At 44.8% G+C, this 12170-nt stretch overlaps 1 protein-coding gene across 1 annotated transcript; it reads right to left on the bottom strand.

Annotated features, from left to right (window-relative positions):
- Positions 1-2011: 2011 nt before the first annotated feature.
- On the bottom strand, positions 2012-11634 carry LOC129327081 (zinc finger protein 586-like). The gene is made up of 5 exons (XM_054975517.1): positions 11149-11634; positions 10843-10966; positions 7392-7474; positions 7007-7133; positions 2012-5607 (listed from the first exon to the last, which is right to left on the bottom strand). Exons 1-5 carry the CDS (start codon positions 11443-11445, stop codon positions 4526-4528), a joined length of 1713 nt encoding a protein of 570 aa, XP_054831492.1. The 5' UTR covers positions 11446-11634; the 3' UTR covers positions 2012-4525.
- Between the last annotated feature and the right edge of the window lie 536 nt (positions 11635-12170).

The following is a 12170-nucleotide window of genomic DNA, read 5'->3' as shown; positions in this document are numbered from 1 at the left end:
ACTTTTTCCCACCCCTACCAAAAGTCAGGGAGTGAATAAGCAATTCGTTTTTCCATTGGTTCAAACTTTTAGTAACTTTGACCTCTCTCCTAACAGCATAAATGTTAGAAATAAAAGTAGCACGGGAGGTTCAGTACCGCAGGAAACCGTTTTCCCCTTCTGGAGAACATCCTGTCAGCCCTTCCGAGCTCTTTGCTCGGGGCTTGGCCGTCCGGTGCCACTGGAGACCCTCTGCAGACATGGCCAGCTGAGCGCGCCTCGTTTACAAACAGTTTTACACGACCGGTCCTGACGCGTGCGGCTGCTGGCGCCGGGGAGCCCTGCTGCTCACTCCCCTCCCCGGGGAGGGCTGTGCAGATATTCCCAGCCTCAGATTCCTGCTCCTGAGGCCGCCACTGGACCCTCCCAGAGCCCACCAGGCTCTGCCCCAAAGACTGCCCCCCTCCCACCTCCCCTTGGCCTGCCATCCCCCCACCCGCCCCCTCCAGGCACTCTGCTCCTTCCTTCCACCCACCCACCCACTTCCATCCCACCTTTCTCCCCTTCAGGCTTTCGCTTCCCCTCCCGGATTATGGTTGCCCCTGACCTGCTTTCCCTTCCCTGCTATTTCCCTTCTACCCACCCTGATTGCCCAGTCCTGGACCACTGCAGAAAACCCTGCTGCCTGCTGTTCTCCCCTATTGAAAATCTTGCAAACCATTCTTTCCAGAACTCATCCACAGCTCATCCTACCTTTTCATGGATCATGGCAATCCCATATTTCATAATTTTTGTGCAATGCCTGAGCATGTGGAATAGTTGATGACTAGTTTAGATAGATTGTAACCCCCATATTTAGTTCAAGATTTTTCTGTGAAGACGGGTACACCTGATATTTGTATAAATACATATCCTGCCTTAAGTGGCTCCTGGCCATTGCATACCACGAAAAGCTTCAACTGCCCATTTCCTCTATTAAAGGGACAAGACATTTTCCTCCAAAACTGTTGGCGACCCGAACTTCAGGCCATTTTGTTAGATGCTTGAAGAGGATTTACAGGCAGCAGAAACATATGCACAGGTGAGGAAAAGGGGGAAATGAGTTGCAATATCATGAAATGCAAGACTGAGTTTTTAGCATTTCTATGCTACTTATAATTATACAGGATAAGCACAGTGACCACTGACAACATATTTAAATTAAGCAGTGTTATGCCTACAGTAGCTGAGAAACAGTCTACTTTGTTTAATACCTGGCTGATACCTCAAACCACTGGAAAATTCTGTCCCAGCAATTTCTCTCCAGTTTTTCCATTTGAAGTTTCTCAAGGTTATCCTACTATATAAAAGGCTAACTATGTCCATGACAACTCACTATCTGCAATGGTGCACCTCAGGAGGGCACTGATGTGGAGGGAAGCCAAGATGAGGCAGCCAGACATCCAGAGACTGTGCCATGACAGGAAGTCCAGGCTGGGACCAGGAATGGAGCAGGCAGCAATGCCTGCCCCATGCCTTCAATCCAGGTGTGATCAGGAGCAGAGCAGGTGGCAATGCCTACTCCTTGTTTTCATCCAGCTGCGATCAGGAACAGAGTGGGGGAAATGCCCGCCCCTCATTTTCACTCAGGTGGGATCAGGAGTGGAGCACGTGGCAATGCCCACCCCCCACCTTCACCCGGCTGGGATCAGGTGTGGAGCAGGAGGCGATGCCCATCCCCCCTCACTTGGACAGGGACAGGATCAGGTGCAGAGGAGGTGGCCATGCCCACCCCCACCCCTGCCTTCATCCACTGAGATCAGTGATGAAGGAGGAGAGAATGCCTGCCCACCCTCCCCTTTATATAGCCCATTGTATTTTTTCTCACAATGGGCTTTGTTGCTAGTGATTCTGTAAGTATACTAGTCTGTAAGGTTTCACCAAATTATTTTTTGCTAAAACAGACTAGGATGACTATCCTATTTGTTAATTTCACTATATAGTGATTATGTCATAAAATGAAATCTAAAAGTTAAAGAGTATTTCTTAAAGAGGAGTTTGCAAAGCCTTTATACATATAAACATCTCTAACAATGTTATTTATGGAACATAAAACAAATTATATGCAGAATAGCAACAAAAACAAGTTGTGTGAAATTTTAAAAAAGGAGGTCTGCCAAATTATTGTATTTGGAATACTGCTCCAAACACTGATATGTTTTCACTTTATCTGACAACATTGACTGTCTGACATCATTTTCGACTGCTGCAGATACAGTCTATTGCTTGGAACACTTGGGACATTTAAATACACCACGAGGAGCTTGAGTTATCTCAAGGCAAGACAGATGGTACCAGTCCTGACATACTCCCTGACAAAGAACCATCGTGTCGTTTTCGGGTTTCTTACCTAAGTTACCCATCAAGCACAGAGACCAAGATGAAGAGTAATACTGTTGTACAGCTGAAGTTAGAAATTCAATTGTGGATGAAGATCCACAATTTCTTGCTTCGTTCTCTGACGTTTTTCCTGTGTGAAACTCGATGGTTGAAGAAATGGTTTCTGTCTAAGCAGTTCGGTGGCAATCCATTGCCGTACAGGAATCATGTCTTCTGGGAATGGGACTGCTGAACCACTGCACAATATGTGTACAAACAGACAAACAAAAATCCCACAGTTGAACGAATCCTTCTGGACAGGTATGTCACGTGGTGCATGAATAATCCATTCCGACCAATCAATTGCTGATGCTGCCTACATCTCGATACATGTTTGAAGCATGTCAGTATAGTCGGTGGAAAGGCCTTGGTTGGAATCCAGATATAGGATGATCTTCCACTTAAAGAAAACCATCATCAGTATCCAGTGACAGTCCAGAACATTTGTGGGAACGAGCCAGATGTCCTTTGCCATAACATGAGAATGTATACCAAAGTTATGCACATTTGTGGTATATCCATGCAATTCCATGGAACGCACAATAAATGGACTGAATACACTCACATCAACATCTGTGGAGGTCACCGTCGCCAGGGTAGTCCTAGTGAGTAGGAAGCCCTCAATGACGGTGTCAACAAGCCAGTTATTGTTCCAGAGAGATTTCATGTCCTCAACATTGATGAACGTTCTTTGTATATATGTGTTTCTCATGCATGGATAACTCTTTACGGAGTCCCATGGAACAAACTGGCATATTTGCATGTCTTGATTTGCTTTTTGTGGGGTGCTTGAAAAATGTGGGCCTTCTGGTTCAAATTCAAGAACCAAGGAGGATGTTTCCTTTCCTTTGACTGCCACTTCATTCTCATTTGCCCCCTTAGGTGTGACATCAATTGCCTCATTACCACTCATGAGAATGGAATCTGATGCTGCCAGTATGGTCAGCTCATCTGTTTGCCTTGGTTTCTTTCTTCCAGATTTTCCTTTCCTGGCACTCATCCTGAGTTTCTTTAAAGAGTACATCACCTTTTTTGGATGTAGACTGTTCCCTATAGCAATTTCTATTGCCATTATATGGTGGCCTGTTCTGGAACTACTGCAAGTGCATGTTTCTTTTGGGAATAGCTTCACTACATATTTCTTCTCACGTAATCCTCTGACAATGAAGCAGCCAAATTGTGCTTGCAGAAATATGTGATTCTGTTTTACTATTAAATTAGCTAGTATTTCAATTGTCTTAGATTTATGGTCAACTCTTTGTGATACAGTCTCTTGTTCTGTCTGCATCTTTCCTTGCTTTATAAGATACACAATTTCATCTAAAGGAATACAGTCTCCTGGAAAAGTCATATAAGTGCCCCCCCCCCCAAATAGCTCCATTTCACATATCATGGGAAACAACAGAAGTGTTGTGGAGCAACAAGTGTGTGTGCGGGGGGGGGGGCCTTCATGGCCTGAGAAGCCATTCCTCCTTGCAGGAAGCACTACAGAGAACACTCTGGTATGAGCAGCTGCTGAACTTGCGTGGTGGCAATTTCAGAAGGTTTTGTTCTGATGAGGGGAGCTCCCTGCAGATATGCAAGCACTAGGTCATGGAAGGGCTTTGTCTGTGATAACCAGCACCCTGTACTGTCCATGGAAACTAATCAATGGGATTTCAGAATAGGGGCCATATGGATAATCTGCCTCACAGTGAACCCGTGGCCTTCAGTACCAGCTAGAGTTTCAGAGCAGTCTTTGATTTCAACTTGTTTGCTTCCACCGCAGCAGCCAGACACTAGATCATGACTGCAACAGCAGCAGCAGATGGTCTCCATAAAGAAATTAAATGGCCTGCTATAAGAAAGCTAAATAGATGCCTAGGGCTTCTAAATGTATGCCTATATCTGAACCAGGCCTGACCAGAATCAGCCAGAACACTCTGACAATATAGGCTTTGTTTTGTACACTTCTGTATCTACTTTGAGGTTTCATAAACTTTGATGTCTAAGAAAAGACATTTCAAAAATTTTTCATCAAGCTGGAATCACAATGGGGAATAAAGTACATATACTGACTGAAGAATATTCCTCATGAGTTCTAAGATGGGAAATAAGGTTTTCACCCACAAAGAATGCTACTTACAGTCTAAGCAATTATATGGTTTCTCCCGTTTGTGTGGATTCTTCGATGGGAAACAAGACTTGAGCTGCGATGGAAGCTCTTTCCACACACTAAACATCTGTATGGTTTCTCTCCTGTGTGGATTCTTTGATGGGAAGTAAGGTGTGCACTCTGACTGAAACTTTGTCCACACTGTGAACATTGATATGGTTTGTCCCCTGTGTGAATTCTGTAATGGGAAGTCAGGTTTCCACTCTGACTGAAACACTTCCCACACACTGAGCACTGATATGGCTTTTCCCCCGTGTGGCTTCTTTGATGCTGAATAAGCTTGTCCTTTCTTCTGAAGTTCTTTCCACACTCTGAGCAATGATATGGCTTCCCTCCCGTGTGGATTCTTTGATGGGAAATGAGGTTTGAACAAGCATTAAAACTTTTTCCACATTCTGAGCATTGATATGGTTTGTCCCCTGTGTGGATTCTGTGATGGGAAGCAAGACTTGAGGTCTGCCTGAAGCTTTTCCCACACTCTGAGCACTGATATGGTTTTTCCCCTGTGTGGATTCTGCGATGTGAAGCAAGGCTTGAACAGTCACTAAAGTTCTTTTCACACTCTGAGCATTTGTACGGTTTGTCCCCTGTGTGGATTCTTTGATGGGAAGTAAGGCTTGAACGGTCACTAAAATTCTTCCCACACTCTGAGCATTTGTACGGTTTGTCCCCTGTGTGGATTCTGTGATGGGAGGTAAGGCTTGAGCTGTGCCTAAAGCTCTTCCCACACTCTGAGCATTGATACGGTTTTTCCCCTGTGTGGCTTCTTTTATGTTGTATAAGGTTGTCCTTCCTTTTGAAACCCTTTCCACACTGTGAACATAAATGTGGTTTCTCCTGTGTGTCTAATATTTCCTGTAAGGGAAGGTTTTTGCTCGCCTTAAACCTTGTGATCCACTCTAACTCTTCAGATGGTTTGTTTCCTTTATTAATTTGTTCTGGGATTGGAATTTCCTGAAAATCAGCACCTTCAGAAACAATGGATTTCTTGCTCCACTTTGATTTTCCTTCATTTCCTTTTCTCTGCTCTTCTCCCCTTCTCTGGTATTCCCACCCTGTACAAACGAACAAAGAAAACAAGGTGAGGGAGAAGTAGAGCCTCTTTGGTAAAAGGAAAACAGCAATCTAATGCCAGAATGTGGCCTCTCCCTGTGCAGCATCTGTACAAATTGCTGATGATGGCCACAGAATGGGAAACAAAATGTTGCCGTCATGTATGCCTGGCTGTATATCTACCATTTGTGTGTGTTTGGGACTATGTGTTGTCCTATACTGTACATTATACTGATCTTCTGAGAGAGTGTATATGCTGAACTGAAATGTACTCAGCAAGGGAGGGTTATCTCTTATCTGTTGAAGGTATTTACTTTCACTTCTACAGCAAATGTCCTTGACTGCAAGCCAGTGCCAACTCACAATGGGTCTTTTCTCAGAGACTGAAAACGATTTCATTCTCTACTACGTCTAGTCTAAACTAATCAGTTCCCATGTAACTCTTTGGGGTTTTTGAGCCAGAATGTTAACTGTCCTGAGGGCGGGAAGTGTCCCTATAATTAGCACTGCTCTTTTTTGAATGGGCACTTCTGCCAATGCATTAGCATAGATCACTTGGGTTGTATAGATCTCTAATAAAAGTTACTTCAACCAATGCACCTTAGTGCTTGCGGTGAGGGACTTGGGGATCTACCTGCCAAGGGCAGTTGCCTTCAATCTGTCCAGGTCAGTCTTGTCTCCTCTGACTGGCTGTGGCTCTCCAAGGCCTCGGGCAGAGGTCTTTCACCTCCTACCTGATCCTATTAACTGGAGAAGCCGGGGACTGAACCAAGGACCTTTTGCATGCAAAGCAGAGGCTCCACCCCAGTTCAGCACCAGCCCAGAAGGAACATCTCTCTCAGACCATCTCAATTCCTCCAAAAGCAAGACAGGAGGCAGCCTGTGACAGCCAAATCTGAAAACTCCCAATGCCGCTTCAGTCAAGGGGTACTACAGGGGGCTCTGTGTCTCTGCGAAGAGACCCCCCCACCCCCGGCAAATGTCAGGCTGGAGCTGATGAGTGCGTAAGAGCTGAAGGTCATGTTATTATTCTAAATGCATTACCCTATTAACTCCTGTTGGAATATCAGAAATTCAGCTCAATTAAGAGAGAAAGGCAAAGGAAACGGATCTGCTACTTGTGACCTCCCTGTGCTACATTGAGAGTGACTGTCCAGTGCATCAGTTCCTACTCTACGGACAGAGTAGCTAAATTCTGTGCAGCTGCCAGTGTCTACCAAGGTACAGCACTGATTTAGTGACCCATATTTGTTACTTTTAAAATATTCCCTAGGTCATGATTGTGCATACATTTTAACAACAATTCTGTTTATGTATGTTTTATTCTGTTGGCCTTTGAGTATAAAATAAAATCTATCGGCCGGCTCTCCATAGCAAGGCACGGAAAAGAGGGAGCCGTACCGAGGGAGGCCAGATTCCTGCAATTCTCCACCAGGACTTCCTTGTGCAGAGCCCTTTGGCCCGGATCCAGCAGAGCCCACTCCTCCTGGGTGAATGAGACAGACACCTCCTCGAGAGTCACCAGCCCCTGAAAGAGAGAAATGTTTTCTCCTCACAGATCAAGTCACAAACCAAAAAGAGAATGAGGTGAACACATGAAGCTGCCTTACGCTGACTCAGACCGTTGGTCCTTCAAAGTCCAATGGAGGATCTACAGCTTCATCTGTGTCATCCCTAGTGAGCCATTTCAACAGAATGGGGAAAGACGGGGTCCTCCTGGATTCAGGAGACTGGCAGAAGATAAAGGCCCCTGGGATGCCCCCCCCCCGCAAATTCCCCAACCTACCTGACTTAGTGGTTCAGAAGATGCTTCCAGGCCCCCACAAAGGCTTGAAGGTCCAGAGCCACCTGCTTGTGTCCTTCCACCACCTATGAAAAAAGCAAGGAAGGTGAGAAGAGACTGATCCTGCTAACTTGCCTGGCTTTGATTCTTACATTTCAAAGGCTAGAGAACTGCATACTTCAGAGAGCCCATTCTTGTGTCAGAAGGTCTTTGTTGTTTAAGGTGATCTGGACAGGTATCTGACAAAGGGAGCTTTGACTCACGAAAGTTCATGCTCTGGAAATCTTGTGAGTTTTTAAGGTGCTACTCGATTTGAATCTTGCTCTTCTACCGGAGACCAACACGGCTAACCACCTGAAACCGGAAGGCCTTTCTGCACATCCATTTATTGGCTATATATAGATCTCAGATGGTGCACATAAAGTCCTTGTGTTACACCATACACACACAGATACGCAAGAATTGAGAAATAGGATAAAACTAAGAGGCACAAGATGGCTTGCTCTTTAAAACAAATAAGAAGACAAGTTTGTTTCAGGAAGAGCACATGACTCAGCCGAAGGTAATGCTGAACTAGGAGTTGGGGAAGGTCTGCACAGGACATTTATTCTATTTTATTTATTTATTTACATCATTTACATTTTGCCTTTCTTACTGAGACTTAAAGTGGATTGCATAGTGTGAGCCAGTACAGTCAATACCAAAGACACTTCAATAAACAATGTAGTAGGGTACAGTCATGCAAATTTGCAAAGATTTAAAAACCAGCAGAAATCCAATACAGAGTTGAAGAAATGTTGAAGCAGAGCATAAGCAATGCCATGACTAGCATATTAAACAACATAGAAATACCTAGTAGGATAGCAATAATAGTGTAGCAATAATAGCGAAGTCTATGTTTTCTCAGTATTTATAGAATTTCATGCCTCCGGAAAAACCTCTCTCAGGCAGCCTGACCACCATGCAGCCCTCTGCTGCAGCTTTGCTACACCTCAGGCCGACCCGAAAAGCTACTGGCCTCTAGTCAAACCTGTGTTCCGTAGCATGGGACCCTTCTTTTTAACTCGTCCATAACACTAAAAGATTCTGGGACTCCCCAAGGTTCCATCCTGTCCCCCATGCAATTGAATCTATGTAAACCCCCAGCTGGTTTTGTTTCCTAGATACTGATGACACCCAGCTCTATATCCCTTTATCCAAATCTCTATGGAGATCTTGAACAGGTGCTGGACTGCCCTGGTTAAATGGCTCAGGGTGAACAATTTGAGATAAGATGGAGGTAATGCTAAAGGCTGAGGTCTTGATGTTTATGACTCACCCCACTTTCGATGGGGTCCAGGTGACACTCTGATTCCGTTCAGAGCCAAGGACTTATACTGGACTCAGCATTACTCCTGGAGAATCTAACTAAAGCAGTTTCAAATAAAGCTTTCAAGCAACTTCATTTAGCCTAGCAGTTGGCCTGCCTTGACTCAGCTGATCTGGCCCTGTAGATCCATGCCATGGATAGACTACTGTAATGAACTCTACTTGGCTCTTCCCTTGAAGTCAGCTTGAAAACTCCAGTTGATACAGAAACACCACAGCTTGATGAGTAATGGGTGCCTGGCAGAACATGTATTTCACACCCATCCTGCAGTCACCGCATTGGCTACTGATCGCTTACCAGGCTCAGTTCGAGGTATTAGTCATCACCCACAAAGCCCTTCATGGTCTAGAACCCACATACCTGCATGACCACCTCTGTTCTGGTAATCGGACAGAAGAGTCCAGACAGTTCTCTTCATATGAGTGCAGGGAGTGAGTGCTGCATTGCCTTGTTCCTTTGTCATCCCTGCACTGCTCACATTACGTCAGCCTGGGCACTTGGCTGTTCACACGCTCATTTAATTTTCTTTTCCTATGACTATTGCACTGTTCTTTGGAAGCCTACTGTGTGATTATGGTTTTTTTTCTTTTTTCCCTTATTTTTCTGTATTCTGTGATCCACCTTAACATCTAAGTCAGAAAGTTGTACTATAAATATACCGTATGAAAATTACCTGTTACACAGGTAATAGAGCTGTAGTATAATGAAATGACTGAGAAAGATGCTCTGAGAAAAAGATAGGGACTGAGGACTGTAATACTGTGTACTGTCTGTTAATGTAAATATGCTCTTACTAAGTAATTGTTGCATCATTTCATGTGTTATGCTTAAATACTTGTTTTTGTTTCAGTTTTCTGTGCTACATACCCTATTGCAGTTTACTGGATATACTATCTTGTTGATTGCATTTGACTTATCCTATCAAAATCAAAAAGAGTCCAGTAGCACCTTTAAGACTAACCAATTTTATTGTAGCATAAGCTTTCGAGAATCACGTTCTGACATTAGAAATGGAAACGTCCAGAAACGAGTGGGAGAACACTTCAATCTACCCAGACATTCCATTAAAGACTTAAAGGTCACTGTAGTTCAACAGAAACCTTTCAAAAACACAATCCAACGGGAAGCTGCTGAATTGGAATTCATATGCAAATTTGACTCTGTCAAGCTGGGACTGAATAGGGACTATGAATGGTTATCTCATTATCACAGGTAACTGATTTCCTTTACAGAGGCGGGGTCAGGGGGAGTCCAGTGGCACCTGGCGTGGGATTTCGAGGACCACGGTTCTCTTTGTCAGATGCATCTGGCGGGGAGGACTGTGGTTATTGAGGGCTTGTGCTGCAGTGCTGCTGAACTCTTTTTGATTTTGCTACTACAGACTAACACGGCAAACTCCTTTGAACCTTACACAAGCAAACTGATCCCCACACCGAAAGGAGCTGTCTGCATCTCCATATCAAAGGAGTTGTTCACATCCCCTCTCTCCTCCTCCCCCCTTCCTCTATATCTGACCAGTTTCTTCTTACCCTCCATGCATCTGACGAAGAGAACGTGATTCTCGAAAGCTTATGCTACAATAAAATTGGTTAGTCTTAAAGGTGCTACTGGACTCTTTTTGATTTTGCTACTACAGACTAACACGGCTAACTCCTCTGACTTATCCTATGTAATCCATATTAAATCTCAGTGAGAAAAGTGGACTATAAATAGTGTGAACAAACAAATAAAGGAAGTTAAAACATTTTCAAGGCAGCTTTAGGAGAGATCTGATTCCGAGGCAGAATTTAAATTCATGATCTTCTTAGACTATCCCCTTCTCTCTCTAACCCAATTCCTCAGTTTACCAAACCGAGTTTCTTTAGACTAACAACCTTCTCGTATCAGTTCTAAACTATCTTCCAGTACAGAGTTCCTATTGGCTGATTCAGAGCAGTGCCCTGATTGGCTTCTGTGTCTTGGGGTACATTTCCATTCTCTGCCTATCAGAGGTTCGTACACAAATATTTTAAATAACGAGTTAAGTGAATGCTTTCATCCCCCTTTGCTTGAGATCAAGCAGAAAGGGGCAACAGAAATCCTTACCCGGCAAGTTGGCATCTCCATCATTCTCCCATGTGGTCCCCCAAAAGAACAGCCTCTGTCCTGGATCGGATGATGCCTTCTCAGCTCCAGGGAAATCATTAACTCCTTTGGACAGCCTCTGAAACTGCAGACAAGGGGACAGGAATAAGAATAGGAAGTGGGCAGGCAAACACCTGGGAAGGGACAGAGGAGGGGATATTTCTAGACTGATTTCTTGAAACGTTTGGGTGCTTGAAGAGGAAGGATTTTTTGAATAGTCTTTTGAGTATTCTGCTCTTTGGAAGTCTCAGGATCAAAGACCCTCACCTGTCCTCCTTGCTTCGCATCCTCTGCCTGGCTCAGGAGGAAGCCTTCTGCCAGGGCCACCGCCTGGGAGCTGCTCTCCGGCTCGCATTCCCTGACCCAGCTCTCCATCTCTGGGGGCAGGACAGCCAGGAACTGCTCCAGGATCACCAGGTCCAGGATCTTATTCTTGGTGTGCCTTTCTGGCTTCAGCCACTGGCAGCAAAGCTGGTGGAGTTGGCTGCAAACTTGTCGGGGGCCTTCAGCGTCCTGGTAGCGGAAGTGCCTGAGGCACTGGCACTCTAAATCCCAGCTGGTCATGTCTTTGGCCAGAATCTTTCCCAGGGATCTTTCCTAGAATTCCTCTCTGCTCCCAGCCTGGATGGTCACAGAGCCACTTTCTGCTTCTGGCCCAGCTGAGCTTTGCTTTCCCATCTGAGCCCTGAATCCAATAAGGTCAGAGGATCTCCTTGCTTTGCTGCTATGTCCTTTTCAGAAGGTCACAGCGGGAAAAACAGGTGGAGCTCCTAACCCTGCAAAGCCAAGAAAATGCTTTGTTAGCAAAGGCAGGAGAACCATGAGGTATCATGCTCTCTCCACTGTGACTTTTCTCTCTCTTCCTTTTAAGACATCTTACAGAAAAGGCTATCACCATGTCCTGAGACACTTGGGTGGATATGGCCATCTTCCAAGCAGACGTCCTCCAGTATGAGCAGCTCTTCCTCTAATGGAAGAGCTGCTTCAATCAGGGGAAGGTTCCTCACAGGCCAAAAGTAAAGGTCATGGATAATTTTCTTTTTATAAACGAAGGAATATACATCCTTTGCTCAGTGGAGTGGTAGCATATGGGTAGAATCCACTCCACTGAATTCTGTAAATTTATTTTGTCAAACGCTTTCACGGCCGGAGAACAATGGTTGTTGTGGATTTTCTGGGCTCTATAGCCATAGTCTTGGCATTGTAGTTCCTGACGTTTCTCCAGCAGCTGTGGCTGGCATCTTCAGAGGTGTAGCACCAAAAGACAAAGATCTCTCATTTTCACAGTA

The sequence above is a fragment of the Eublepharis macularius genome, chromosome 4, assembly GCF_028583425.1.
Source record: "Eublepharis macularius isolate TG4126 chromosome 4, MPM_Emac_v1.0, whole genome shotgun sequence".
Taxonomy (NCBI): domain Eukaryota; kingdom Metazoa; phylum Chordata; class Lepidosauria; order Squamata; family Eublepharidae; genus Eublepharis; species Eublepharis macularius.
The sequence above is the reverse complement of the archived record's forward strand: the minus strand, read 5'-3'. Positions and strand labels throughout refer to the sequence as shown.

Coding starts and splice junctions, on each gene's coding strand:
- LOC129327081 (XM_054975517.1), bottom strand. CDS start 11,445: ATGACCAGCTGGGATTTAGAGTGCCAGTGCCTCAGGCACTTCCGCTAC. Junction 7,475..10,842: donor TGGAGATGCCAACTTGCCGG/GTAAGGATTTCT, acceptor CTTTTTTCATAG/GTGGTGGAAGGACACAAGCA. Junction 5,608..7,006: donor CAGGAATCTGGCCTCCCTCG/GTACGGCTCCCT, acceptor TCGTTTGTACAG/GGTGGGAATACCAGAGAAGG.